The sequence below is a fragment of the Diabrotica virgifera genome, chromosome 9, assembly GCF_917563875.1.
Source record: "Diabrotica virgifera virgifera chromosome 9, PGI_DIABVI_V3a".
NCBI lineage: Eukaryota > Metazoa > Arthropoda > Insecta > Coleoptera > Chrysomelidae > Diabrotica > Diabrotica virgifera.
The window spans coordinates 23661094-23676485 of NC_065451.1; the positions used below are offsets into that span (position 1 = coordinate 23661094).

The 15392-nt window shown below is 32.4% G+C and overlaps 1 protein-coding gene across 2 annotated transcripts in view; it reads left to right on the forward strand.

Annotated features, from left to right (window-relative positions):
- LOC114324318 (uncharacterized) overlaps window positions 1-15392 on the forward strand; it is a 74162-nt gene that overhangs the window by 40402 nt on the left and 18368 nt on the right. For both annotated transcript variants that reach the window (XM_028272123.2, XM_028272124.2), the window contains 3 exons: window positions 1828-2305; window positions 10999-11188; window positions 14489-14652. In XM_028272123.2, the coding sequence (XP_028127924.1) occupies window positions 1828-2305; window positions 10999-11188; window positions 14489-14652 (832 nt within the window). The remainder of the gene's footprint in view (window positions 1-1827; window positions 2306-10998; window positions 11189-14488; window positions 14653-15392) is intronic.

Here is a 15392-nt window from a genome sequence, read left to right on the forward strand (position 1 = left end):
CTAGGGAGCGGATTTATATGCGATCAATTTTGGTGAAATATGCGCATATATATGTAGTAAAAAATTACGAAATATGCGCCAGATATGCACAAAAATTAAAAAAATGCGCATTTCGAGAAACCACAAATTTTCTGTTCTATTCTATTCTAGGGGGTTCTTTTATAGGGGGGTGGGCAGCAATCTTATTTATTATCTTTCAAATAAAATCATTATTTTTTATATATGCAATTTATTCACATTTTTTACAAAAACTGATTCCAATAGTTACCTATTTAAAATAAAACAACAGTATCACTATACATAGGTATCTTCGACTATAACTCACTACAATGTGTTTTTCCAAATTTTTTACGAGGAAACATTTTCTTTGATCAGATAAAATATTTTTATAACTTGAAAAAATCCTTTCAACATTAACAGAAGTAATTGGGGTGTATTTAAAATAACTTATTAAAGCCGAAAATTCTGCACCAAATCAATTTCAAGATTTTCATTAAAAATTTCGCATATGTCCTCCAAAGTTTTAAAGCCGTTTAAAGACGGGATCTGATCTAAAGCATGAATATTTCAATTTCCATTAGAAAATCGTAAAACTATGGTTAAAGGTGTAAATTCTCTTAATAATAAGGGATTTAAAGAATCACCAGAGTTATAGGTACCTACTAAATATAATAAAAGTAAATAAAATTCGGATTTCCCGGTAAACCATCCTTCATCATTTTAACATCCTACAATCATTTTATAACAGCAGCACTATAAGTACTTTGTGTAAAGATCGGGTATTTTCTAAGAAAAAATGAAAAGGCACTGAAGGACATGTCTCTCTTCAGGTAGTTCTCGAATTAATAGATACGACAGCCTGTGCGGGGAAATATTTTTTGTCGAATTAAAAAATAATTTTTTTTTGGACTTAAATGTTTTTAAATAGGCACAAAATATGTATTTTTCTTTAAAAATATGCAAAATTTAGTAAAGTTCTCAAATATGCGAAATATGCATGCAATATGCATTTAGTATAAAATCCGCTCCCTACTCATGACACATTTTTATTTTCGGAGAGTTTCATAAATGGCCGGACGTATATTTGTTTAACAGTGTTTTATTTCCATGAAACGTAATTTACGTTTCATGTTTCTTTGATGTGCGTCCTGCCTAAGCCAAGCCGCACACCAAAGAAACATGAAAAGAAAAACATGAAACATGAAACGAAAAACATGTTTCATGAAAACAAAACACTGCTAAACAAATCTCAAAGTCCGCCTACCAATGAAACGAGTATGATTCATGCTCATGACACGTTTTTATTTTCGGAGAGTTTCATAAATGGCCGGATATATATTTGTTTAGCAGTGGTTTATTTCCATGAAACGTAATTTACGTTTCATGTTTCTTTGATGTGTCTAAGCCAAGCCGCACACCAAAGAAACATGAAGCGAAAAACATGAAACATGAAACGAAAAACATGTTTCATGAAAAGAAAATACTGCTAAACAAATCTCAAAGTCCGCCTACCAATGAAACGAGTGTGATTCATGCTCATGACACATTTTTATTTTCGGAGAGTTTCATAAATGGCCGGACGTATATTTGTTTAACAGTGTTTTATTTCCATGAAACGTAATTTACGTTTCATGTTTCTTTGATGTGCGTCCTGCCTAAGAGTTAGATATTAATATGTAAAAAGTTTTATGTTCATTGTTAATAAAGGTTCTGAGAAAAATAATCTTCCAAAAATGCTTATTTTTGGTCTTCTAAAGTGTACTAGTACCTTAAGTAATATAAAAATATAATTATTTATTTAGTCGATTTAACCCATTTTCTTTACAGGTTCTAAAAAAGTACGAAAAGGAGACCCTAAAGCAGAATCTGACTTTAACCTAAATGACATATTATCACTAGCTGGTAGTTTCCTAGGCCAATCTGGTCAAGATGGAAAGAAAGGCGGAAGCAATTTCTTATCTCTACTTCCAACAATTCTTCAGACCATGAACGCCTTCGTAGGACCTGAAGCGAGAAGCAGAGAAAAAAGTCACGCTGGGCACTCATCCTTAATGCCTCCATTCTTGGAAAAATTACATCTTATGTTTGATCACTTTATCCATTCGGAAATGGGAAAGAACACTATAGCGGCTCTTGGTGCAGAGAAGTCGTTTAAAGTGTTTTTGGATGACAAAGGACGGTTCAGCTATAAGAAGTTTGGGGAGTTGATGGAGAATCACTCTTACAGAAGGCAGTGGATTCGAATTTTAACCGATAGAATAGCAGAGTTTTTGCAGTATGCTTCTGATCCAAAAGTCTATAAATCGTAAGTATATACATATATTTATTATACAAATAATACGATATTCTCGATTCTTCATTCTTTTGTCTATGTAGTTACTTTTTCCAACTCATACCTATATAGCCAAAAGACAAGAAACAACCACACTTACCTACCTCGTAATATGGTCTTTTAGTAGGTAATCTACCACTAGTCACTGATCACTGTTTATTTTAAAATAAGAAAATCTACAGTTTCGTTTTGATTAAAATCTGTCTTCCTCCATCCCCCGATAGTACTATTTCTAGGTCTACCTGTTGTCAAGGAGGCTCTGAGGAAGACAAATTTTTACGATCACGACCGTAGATTCTCGATATAAATTAAAACAATTTATATAGCAGTATGGTTAGAACTCCCTCTAACGGGGAATAAGCGAATTACGTTTATTTTAAAAGTGCACATTAAGAAAATTTAAGCTCTTGTAATTTTTTATAATTTTCTTTAGCAGAAATGAGAAAAGAAATAAAAAAACTTACAGAGAATTTTGGGTTGATTCACTATACACTTTGGCTGTAGTCTATACGGGTTCTTTTAGTAATGAACAACTGGAGGAACTGCTTCCCAGCCGTCAATTACGGGCATGCTTCAACTCTGCTTCCATAAGCAGGCAGCTGGACTTGTTTCATTAACTTGTTCAAGAGATAAATCGGAAATTAAGGAAACCACACTAGATTTAACAGGAATAAAAGCACAAAACCTGCCAAAGACACAACTGTATCAGGCAAAGCGTTTCTCGTACCGACGTCTCTGGGACAGCTACAATCCCTATACGACCTCACTAGCTCAGACCAAGAATCCTCTACTCCCAGAGATGATGCTCTTTGGCCAGTAAAATTCTCACGGGGGGCTATTTGATTTCTTAGTGGCGGAAACAGTTGTTGCATTATGTTCATTCTCTTTTCTCTTTGAAATTTTAAGACGAAATTTTCAAGGTGCTTCTCTTTGAAGATCTCAAGATGCAAATGCTAAGTCTACAGGTTAATATAAGCAAAAGGGACAAAGAAGAAAACACAAGCAGAACAAACAAAGAAAAAAGGGTGAGATAGAATAGGCGAAATTGAACAAAAAAGAAAAAAGTACCGAGAGACCGATCCTGCATCGATAAGTATAATGTTGTATTCAATGTGGGCTCCGAATATTTTTAGTATTAACAAAGTTTAATATAAGTTGTAAATTGTGAATCTCAGTGATATATTGAAATAAACTGTAAGTGTAAAAACTCTTTACATAATATCCAGTAAAATTAGCATTAACCTTTAACTACCCGCGCATCAAGTTATAACATAACTACACGCGTGGCGTACTTTGTACGCCACAAGAAAATACACTTAAAAACAGCGGATTTGTTTAATTTTTTTTGAAAAAATACACTTAGTTGTTTGTTATAAATCTTATTCAGCATCAGTGAATACTTGGAGTTCCTTTTCAGTAAGCCAATTGGGATTTATAACGGGAATCATGGAATAACTGGATTCCATGATTAATAAAATTACTAATAAAAATTTTTTTTAAATGTGATTTTTTACAGGAGAAAAAATATTGTTTACAAAGAAAAATATATTTTTTGCCATAATGACTAAAAAACAATTAAAATATGTACTTATATTACGACTTATAGTAATATAATCCTGTGGTATATTGTCCACCACCGGAAACAACAAATAATAAAATGTAAATTACGATCTTTCCAGAACGCTGATTATAACGAAACTAAAACCAAATTGTAAAGCACATTCCAGTGATAGGTTCGAAAAATAAGCAAGGTCAAAAATTAAATTTTTAAATATATTTCCAGTAAAATTCTTATATCTGGCGTACAAAGTACGCCAGCGCGTGTAGTTAAAGGTTAGTCAGCAAATTGCAATTATTTGTTATTGTTGTCAATGCACAAATCCAGTTTTACCAGCAAAATAACCGCTTTTAGTAAAGACCGATATACCTGCCTTAGCAGGTGTACAGGGTCGGACTTACTTTTCACTTAACGTTTATCGAAATGAATTCAAACATGAAATCCCACAACAGTTGTACAATACAAGACCATAAAAGTCAAATAAACGCATCACAGTCATACTCTTTGGCAGCGTCGAGAGTGCAATTTCCTTTGAAGTCCCAAGCAATTATCTTTAGTGCCTTAGAAAACACCAAACTTCAAGACTACGTTCTCCCACTTGGAAATATAATTCAACCGAAAAATATAATCTTCTCTTCTAGATTATCTAATAATCGCATATGTATGTATTTATCCAATAAACAAATAGTGGATGATTCTATGAATAATCATGTTCAAATAGAAATACAAGGTGAAATTGTCAGAGCAAGAAGGTTAGTTACACCAGCGGAACGACTTGCGCTCTCCGGCGTATGTCCTTCAATACCGCACGACTTGCTAATCAATGAGTTACAAAAAATCGGCATAGTTCCTGTCTCCCCCATGACATTCCTCAAAATTAGTGCTTCTATGCCTGAGTTCAATCACATCCTTAGTTTTCGAAGACAAATCTATATCAGTCCTCACAGTCTAATACTACCAGAGTCATTTACTCTTGTTTTTGACAACACGATATATAGAATATTCATCTCTCAAGACAGTTTAGTTTGCTTTAGATGCAAGAAGCCAGGTCACATTGCATCACAGTGCTCCGAACCACTAGCTCAACTAAACCCCAACCCAAACAATGAAGCATCGGTATCCAGCGCAACAAATATATCTTTGCAAGCACCCAATGATACAAACCCTTCTCAGTGTGAACAAATGTCTATTTCCAATGTCCCGGAGATACCGAACAAAGAAGATACATCAAATAAGGACAGTTACATGACTAATCAACCAAAACGTAACTTTGATGAAATTATTTCACCTGAATTTAATCTTCAAAAGAATGTAACATTTTTCCACCACCCAAAGTCCAAGCAAAATCTAAAAAAAGCTAAAATTAGTTCAGCAAGCACTTCTGAATGCTCATTTTCTCTCTTACTTGACCCTGCTAAAAACTTCATAGAAAATGACCCTCTACCTTTCCCTCTAAACTTGGATCAACTTAACATGCTCCTAATGAATATCACGGGATCAACAGATCCTATAACCACAATTCAAGAATATACCACAGACCTATCAGCTTTGTCCCATATGCTCAGTCTAGTTTACCCCCATTTAAAGGAAAGATCCATAAAACAAAAATTCACGTCCATAAAGAAAAAATTAATAATTATCTTGGCAGTGAGGCGTCAGACTGGGAAAGTGACACATCTCAATTAAGCCAACATTAAGATTCAAGTTTCTACTTCAAAAGAATATTGATGGAATTTTTCATCGCCTTGTTATGCTCCTACATCTTTCTCTGAATTCCAGCATCTATACTGCAGAGCTTTACCCAGTCCTTTCCGACTCTCCTAGCACAGTCAAAGCTATGCAAAATATATACCATAAACACCTCATTGAGAAAAGAACCAAGGCCGAACTAATGGAAGTTCAAGAAAGTTTCAGAAGAATCCACTTCCTATGGATACCATCCCACATAGGCATTGAAGGAAATATGAACAAGCAGATACTAGTGCGCGTAACGCTATCACTAATGATGCATCAGGAAGAGAGTGTCGGAGTGTCGCTAGCGATCTAAAAGTTCATTCCAAAAATAAAGTGTTAGTGCGTGGAATCCAATTATTGCTCCAAAGGTTTAATTGTATACAAATTGTAATTCATTTTTACCAATATTTGATTTAATATTGTTACAAATGTTACAGAAATGTCGCTAATAACCTTCGGGTGGATGCGACTTTGTCTTTTTAAATAATAATAAAAAAAAGAAAAAAGTACCTAATTGAGGAATTGAGAATAATGAGTGCACACTGAAAGAACTGGAAGCTATCGAAATAAGCAATTTTGCTTTGAAAGGCATTGACAAGGATTGGGTAGGAGAAAAAGAAGAAGTGTTTTGTCTGTTGCTGTTGTTGATATCCTATATAGTTTTTCCTTTTCGTTGTGTGTGCTTTAAAAAAACACGCTTTCTATTTTTTATAATATTGTCTAATTTTTATCATTCTTTAATTTCATCTTCCGTACCTGTTTTGATAATTTACTCATGTTTCAATGAATATTGCGACATTCTTTCGACATTTTACATTTGGTTTGGTCTTTTTACATAATAACTATTTCCTAGGTAATTGTCTCCGATTTATATTTTTAGGTAAATAATATATTATATTTATAATAATTTGTAACAAAATCATGTACATTTTATTTATAAAATAGCTATGACACTTGAAGGTCTATTTAAAATCACAAGTACAGCGATAGTGAGTTATCTAAACAAGTGTATTTCCAGTATTGTGATTTTTACATAACAAAATGTAGAAAGATATAAGTTCCATAATGATAAGCAAATGAGAATATTTTTTATTTGGTGAGAATGTCTAGACCATTAAGGCTCATTATTAGGCAAATAGCCTTACTATGTACAAAGTATACTAGCGTTTTTACATATAAATCTAGAAACCTGAAAGCACATTATGTAATATGGTGTTTTCTTGGATCTGTAGGTCTGTAGGCTCTGTAGTTGGTTATCCTGTAGATAAATTGTATATAGGTTGTTGCCTGTTATTGAGTTCAGTAATTTTCGAGCGCTGATGTTTGAAGTTTATGTCTCTTCATGCTATAAACTTGTGGCCAAGTAAGTTAAAATAGGCAATAACGTTTTTTGAGTTAATTGATTGACCAGGAGAGTAGAGCGCAGATATGGCTAGGTTGCCTCACCAATTTTCGGTATAAACAATGAAGGAAACAATTGTCTGCGCGCATTGAAACGTAAGTTGTATCAAAAGCTTATTTTTGTAGGTACTGACAAATGTTTATTTTTATTTTCCTTTTGCCTTATAGTCGAGGAAATGAAGCATTTTGGCTCGCAATTTTTTCGTCCAGCATGGATTTACTTGAAATTTTCACAGAAGGTAGGGAATACTCCAAGGATCATTTTCTATATCATGCCGCTGTACGCTAAAACCTTGGGGGTGGTTGCCACCCCATCTCGGGGCGGGAATTTTTTATTACATTTTAACTATGTAAATCGATGTAAAAAGTGATTATAAGAAAAAAATATTTTTTACATTTTCTTCGCAATACTAATATTTTTCGAGTTATTCGCGCTTGAAAGTAACAGTTTTTCGTGAAAAAAATTGACTTTTTTAGAGGGTTTTTTTGAGAATACCTCGAAAAATATGCATTTAATCAAAAAAACTGTAGATATCAAAATTGTATCTATTAGTAACACAAACCAAATTATATTTCTGTAATATCGCTAAGACCAATACAAACCGAGATACGGCATGTTAAAAGTTAGCTTTTTTCGTCAAATGCATAATTTGAAATATTCAAAGTAAAATAACGGAAAAACTTTGCATTTTTCGAGGAAAACTTAAATAATCTTTTTTCAAGTATACAGTTAGACTTTTCAAAAAAAAAATAATAAAAAGTTTCTAGTCTGAATAGTAAGCGACTTATGATCAAAAAAAAAAAGGTCGGTGCCTGCTTTTCTCTATAAAAAAATCAGTGAAAACAACCCCCTAACTACCCTCCTTCACCTTTCTGTAATTCCTTTTATATTTGTATTATAAATACACCCAAGAAGTTTCACCTATTCAAAAGGCCTAATTTTAGAAAAATTGGAGTTTGAAGAAAAATTAATTTTTTGGAATTTCCCATTTTTTACCTTTTACTTCAAAATATCTCCGAAAAGACTGAATATACGATAAAAATTATAGATTACCAAATTGTAGCTTCTTTAATAACTAAAATTCATAGATTTTCATTACAGTGAACAGTTAGCAAGATATATCTGTTTAAAACCTCTATTTACGAGCAAACACCTCCTCCTTCGAGCCCTTTAAACCCACCTTAATTAAAAACTAAGGGATCTTACGGAATTTAGTTTACACATTATTATCTTCTTCTATCTAACTTTTCAAAAATCGTACAAAGTCATTTTTGAAAAATCTTTTTACCGCCAAAAATGAAGGAGCTATGTTTATAAAACGATTTTTTTTTTCGAAAAATTCGGATAGTCCGCTTATTTTCAATGTATGTATAATACTACAGAACCAGTTCGTATACTGGAAGATGACTAAAAAACTGTTTGTATTTGTATTTGTATTTGTACATTATGTGTAAATTCGTATTTTTGTGTAACTAAATGTTTTTCTAATTCTTTAATTCTACTTTTTTTTCTGTATATACCTATTAAAATATCTACTTATAAAAAAAGAATGTGTGTGTACTTTGTACGCACGTAAGAAGTTATACTTCTACTACATATTATGTGATTTTTAAGACTATACCAAATATTTAAAAAAATAAAAGAATAAAACGCACACAAACACATTGAAAAATGCCACAAAGAAAAAATGATTTCAGGACGATAATAATTGTTGGCAAAAATTTTAAATACGCATTTGCTGAAAAAAATATATAACAAATATACTTACAATCATAATATGCATAAAAAAATAAAACTTGCATCGGGAATTGAACCCTTGAATTTCGTGCCGCTTTGACTCGTAATCGAAGCGTAGACTCACTCGTCCAATCGCACATTATTTATCATGTGGAAAAATACTGTAACTGAACGTTTTACTGTTTGACAATTGTTTTGAAAATTATGTAGTTTAAATTTTGTGGAAGGAAATATAAAAATATAACAAAACAGTAAGAAAACAATATATTAGATGAAGATTGGTAGAACTTTTGTTGGTAATCAAATTAAGTATGTAAATCAAAGCATTACATACCTACTAGATAAATAAATCTACGCCAAAAAATCATAATTTAAAAATAAAAATCGAACCTAATTTGGGATTTCTCTCTAAAATCCGCATTCTTGAGAAAATAAATGTATGTATTTCAACCTAATCCAAATGTATAATTACAATATGATTATAATAAAAACTAGGTACTTACCAAATTAGAATGAGTTTTCCTTGTCCAAAATAGTCCAAAAGCCCAAAAATATAGGTATATGAAAACTATTTAAAAAGGCAGTATAACTATTAACTAACTTTTGTTTGTTGTTTCTTTTCACACAAATTTTAAAACGCAACAACCATAAATAATCTAACTACAGCTGTGCCACAGCCACCATATTGAATAATTTTTGACATGTCATTTGAACATCCAATCAGAACAAAGTTATAATGCGCATGCGCCCGGTCGCTAGGTTTTCCCATATAAAAATTTACCCTCTATCGCCGGTAAAGAAGTATAACTTCAAAAACTGTAATGTTATTAAGGGTGGTTTTTAAGGGTTGAAATATTATGATATTATATCCTAAAGTATAAAACAATCATTATTTAACCAATCAAAACCAAATTTTACCCATATTAAAGTATACAATGTTTTTATATAATTTTTGACAATAAGGGGTTTTTTACACCCGTAAAAATAATCAACGCCATTAAGCATGATACAGAATATGAAGTACCGGGTGAGATGATTCTAATCCTAAATTTTTATGTAAATCGAAGCAAGCCGAAATTATTCTTTTAAGATAAGTAAATTTTTTATATAAAGCTCCAACAAGGGTGGTTTTAAGGGTTGAAATATTATGATAGTATATCTTAAAGCATAAAACATTCATTATGTAACTAATAAGAACCAAATGTTGACAATATTAAAGTTTAAAATATTATTTTATAATTTTTTACAACTAGGGGTAGTTTTCACCCTTACAAAACCAAAAGCGTACAACGGCTCAATATAGAAAATGAACTAGAGGGTGTAATTAGCCTAGTCCCAAATTTTGTACAAATCGATGCTTTTTTGTACAAAATTGCGAGATTTTGCCATTTTTTCAGCTTCATTTCCTCGACTATTACTATTTATTGCTTGGCGAAGACCAGCCGACTTTCCTTCGCTATATAACAAAGTCTGTCACTTGTATTTATGGCTATCCAGCTCTTTATATTCCGTAGCCGTACTTCTCTCTTGCCCTCAATATTACCCTGGATAATTAGTTGAGAATTGAATATCTTTTCCTTTCTGAATACGACACAGGTATCCAATGTTTCGTACCTTGATCAAGTTGAGCAATTCCCTTTTATTATTTTTAGCTGTTTTAGAAATTTCCTCATTGTTCACCCTATCCGTCCTTGATACGCAGCATATTCTTCGCAGTTCCACACTTCGAAAGCCTTCATCTTATTATATTATGCATGGACCACAGCATGATAACAGCATGGACCACATATAGAAAAAATTTAACCACACTATAGTGGTTTAAATTTGTTTTATTGTTCGGTATTGCACTTTATTTCTTGTTGAAGATTCAGTTGGTCATTCACTATCTATAGCACTAAAATAGGAAAGTGTGTACTGTACTATGAGCCGCAAACCCTTATCCCTTGGCGTACTACTCCCTAATAGACCGATCAGACACCAGCTTATTCCAGACTAAGCCGTAGATTATTAGAATTTTATACTACGGCGCTGTCCTTTTTATTTTTCTGTTCATCGGGCCAGGGGTTGAACTTAGATCCACTAGATTTTTTGTCGATTGAGTGCCTCGCACCGTTTATCTATCTGACCGACAAGTATGTACTTCACGCATAAAAACGCCACAGGAATATAATTTTAAAAGCATCTTCAAAATACAATCGCAAAAGTAGGTTATAATAATATAATATATTCTTTTAGGTACTTCGTGACCGCTCAAGTTTTCTTCAACAGTTACCTACAAAAAGAAGGTTTTCCGAAGAGCACCCAGTTTGATCCAAAACGACCTGTTGAAACAATTTCAGCATTTGTTAATTATGTAGGAAAAAGGGACTTCCAGGTTAACATTGATTCTAAGGAATATGTTAAACCAGCTGTTTTATACATAAAGGTAAGATTGAATTTGGTTTTAATTTAGTTCGAAAAGTACTTGTCAATGCAATATTGGTATACATTTTGACTAAAAACTAGATTTTTATTATTTAAGATGAGAATTCTCTTTTATTAGTTTTCTTCTAGTTCCATGACCATTATCCACTGTTGGATGTCATATTGGTTACCATATTCGCTATCGTGACTTTATTAATAGCAGCTCTAAATAATGATGTCGTCGCTTTTCGGTACCTCATTGATTTTTTAGCCACGATGTTCTTCTTTTAGCAAAACCACTTTTTTCTTGGATCAGATGCAGAAGTTCATATTTTATGTTTCAAAGTGTTTCATAATGTGACGTGTTCCAGCTTGCATCTCTTTTAGTCCAGTCGGGTTAGACGAATAACAGGCCTAACCTTGCATTAGGAGCTGCCCCAAATTTTATTTTTGTAATCTTTAGGTAGGGTCAATATTAGTATAAATTTAAAATCTCGGCTGAATTCCACCGTTGTGTTAGCCGTCATCTTGATTTTAAACGAGAACCGTTTTTGCTCAATATCTCCGCCATTTTTAATCTTTTGACAAAAAGTGTACAAACTGAAATTATTGATTTTGTTCAATATCTACGCCATTTTCAACTAAAATTGTTCAAAATATAATTTCCTACAATTTCTTTTTAACAATTTTTTTCATGCGGTTGATATTTTCGGAGTTACATGGGAAAATAGTAAAAAGTGGTGGGGGAGCATAATTATTAAATTGAATTTTGTATCCGAGCTGCCCCAAATTTTATAATTATATCCTTTAGGAGAGATCAATAGTAGTGTAAATTTAAAATCTGGACTGAATTTCGCGGTTGCATTAGCCGCCATATTGATTTTAAATGAGAACTGTTGTTGCTTAATATCTCCGCCATTGTCAACTTTTCGACATAAATGGTGGGAAAGAAAATTGTTGGAAATGCAATTTCCTACAATTTTTTTGGCACATTTTTTTTATACGATCAATATTCTCCGAGTTAAGGGGGAAAATAATGGAAGCGGAGGGGAAGCATAATTATTGAATTTTCTCATTTATTATTAACTTTACGACATAATTGTACATAAACAAAAATAAAGAGAATTATATTTTATACAATTTTTGAAACTTCCAATAAAACATTGACCAAACTAAATATATAAAAGACATTATATGCATTAAGTTCACTTAATTTTATTAACTAGAGGATTTTATTGGTTGAATTTGTCTGTCGATATTTTAAGTTTTATGTCAGCTAATATATTGTGATGTTTCATCAATTTTTTTTTAAATTTTGGACCCTGTTGGGGGGAATTTTCCCATTTCCCCCCCTTGTAGACCCGCCACTGGTTCTCTCGAAAAATTGTAGTAAATCGTAATTGCAACAGTTTCAGTTCTTACACTTTTTGTCGAAAAGTTGAAAATGGCGGAGATATTGAACAAAAACAATTGCTACAATATCAATCAGATCTTACGCTCCCACATTTACCACATACGTACTACCTTAAATATTGATTACATCAAAAAAATGTACGGCATCAAAAATGTACAAAATTTAATTGTCTTCATTTTTGTATAGGTATATATTTGTTGTAAAACTAATAATAAACGAGATAATTTAATAATTTAATAATTATGCTACAACTGTCACAATTTTCCCCTGATAACTCGGAAAATATCGACCGCACGAAAAAAATTATAATATATAAAATTATAGAAAATCGCATTTTCAACAATTTCAGTTTCTACACTTTTTGTCAAAAAATTGAAAATGGCGGAGATATTGAGCAAAAACGGTTCTCCTTTAAAATCAAGATGGCGGCTAACGCAACAGCGGAATTCAGTCGATATTTTAAATTTATACTAATATTGACCCTCCCGAAAGGTTAGAAAAATAAAATTTGGGGCAGCTCCTAATGCAAGGTCAAATGCTATCCCGACTGGGCTATTTATTACATTTACCAGTTGAGTTGTTTGGTTTAGCTGTCCAAGGCTACGTTGCTTCATTTCTAACTCTGTTGGCCCAGACTGGTCTAAAACATGTTTAATTCATCCGACTTTTCTTGTTCAACTTGTGTTCTTGCCACTTGATACCAGTATAGATTTGTAATTATTCTTAAATCTTGGTCGCTAAATCCAGCTGTTTTTAATATTCCTAGCATTTTGTTATGTCGCACTTTACCTAGTGCCTCTTCCAAAACGAATGTACAGATGTGTACCTACATATTAATTTATATCTGTGTGCCTCTCTATCAGAGAATGGATAGTGAGCAAGGCTTCTGCCTTGCTCACTAAAGCCACTCCTAAATCCAAAGCCACTCCTAAATCCGAATTGAATACTGCTACTTCTCTTGTCGACTATGGATTATTTTCTGCTATGTATTAATCTTAGAAATATCTTCAAACCGTGACTTATCAGACTTATTGTCCAGTAATCACTGCATGTCTTTGTACGATGATTCATTGGTATCGTGACAAATGTCGACTTAAGCCAATCAGTTGGTAATATTCAAGTGTCATAAATTCTGTTAAAGAGACCACACAGTGCTTGAATTCCCAAAATCTTTAGTATTTCAGCACTAACTTCATCGGGGTAAAGTGCTTTGTATTGTCGTTCTACTCTTTCATCTTCAAATAATTCAGAAAAGTAGTTTTTCCATTTTCTGGACTGTTCATTAATATCTAAAATTACGTTTAATCTTCTAAACTTTTGGGATACTTGTTTTTGTTTGTGTTCTGGAATCTCTTTTAATTTCTTGTGCATATAAACGTGTTTGTTTTATTACATTCTTTATTATGAAGCTGTGTTTTCGCATGTCTTATCTTCTGCCTGTTTATTGCGTGGATCCTCTTGTCTTCTTTTTAGCTTTATTTCTAATTTATCTTTTTGGTCCATGAGTTCCTGTATTTTGTCTTCTACCCTTGTTTTCTTCTTATTTTTACTGCACTTTTTTTCTTAAACGATCCTTAATACATCTTTAGTTCTCGACCAGTTTTCCTCAGTACTTTTCCCTTAGCTTCATTTTAACTTTCTTTTGTCTTATACACTCTTAATTCTTTTAAGGTATCACTTGATATCTTTTCTCTATCAATAGTAACTATTTGCTCATTCGTCCTTATAACCCATTTCAATCTCAGTTTTATTTGTCCTACCAAAATATTGTTATCTGTTGATACATCTCCACTTGGATATACAGGCAATATTGATGTTAATACTCTTGAGACCAACATGTAAGACGAGACTATACTTTATTCATATAGGTATACTATATACTAATCAATCTCGTTTTCTCATTTTAAGGATATTCTTAAGATGACCGAAAAGAGTGGAACGCTCAAAAAGTTTAGTAATTCAAACGAGCTTTCAAGTAAACTAGCAGATACCATTAACTTGGAGATTATCGAACCTTTAGCAAGAGTTAATCGGGCTATTAGGTTTGCCAAAGCAAATCCCAAATGTGATAGGTGAGTTACGATACAAGTATATGAAGAGTACAGGGGAAAGATAAGCAATGTCACTTTTTCATGAGTTTTGGCTTTTCTCGCCATGTGGTAGAAAAAACTGAGGACTATCGACTAGTCTATCGATTCAGGACAATAACCAGAAAGGTCAGTCTATATAAATTTTCTAAGAATTTGTATCCAGGCGAATAACGAGGGTTGTCCACACGCTACCGAACAAAAACAAGCAATGTCGGCAAGTTTTTAGTGCAATATTATATTAAGAGGAAACAGTAGCGATCAACAGCTAGCAAAAACGCGTTCCAAGATTGCGGCTGTAATTTTGAATATTTTTCGAGATATTTGGCACACGTATTCGTAATATAATAAAGAATGGCGGTACAGAGCCCAATTTGAAAAATATATTAATATGTGGAAATTACTCTGTAATTAAATACAATATTAAAAAAACGAGCTTGTACCACCATTAAGAAGAACAAAAAAATACACTTTCTTCAAATAAACTTTTTTATCCGATGTCTAGATTTTGTGTCATTTTTGAACTAACTACTAAATTTTTTATTTCATTAGTAGTTCCAAAATGACACAAAATCTAGGCATCGGATAAAAAAGTTTATTTGAAGAAAGTGTATTTTTTTGTTCTTCTTAATGGCGGTACAGGCTCGTTTTTTTAATATTGTATTTAATTACAGAGTAATTTCTACATATTATTATATTTTTCAAATTGGGCTCTGTACCGCCAT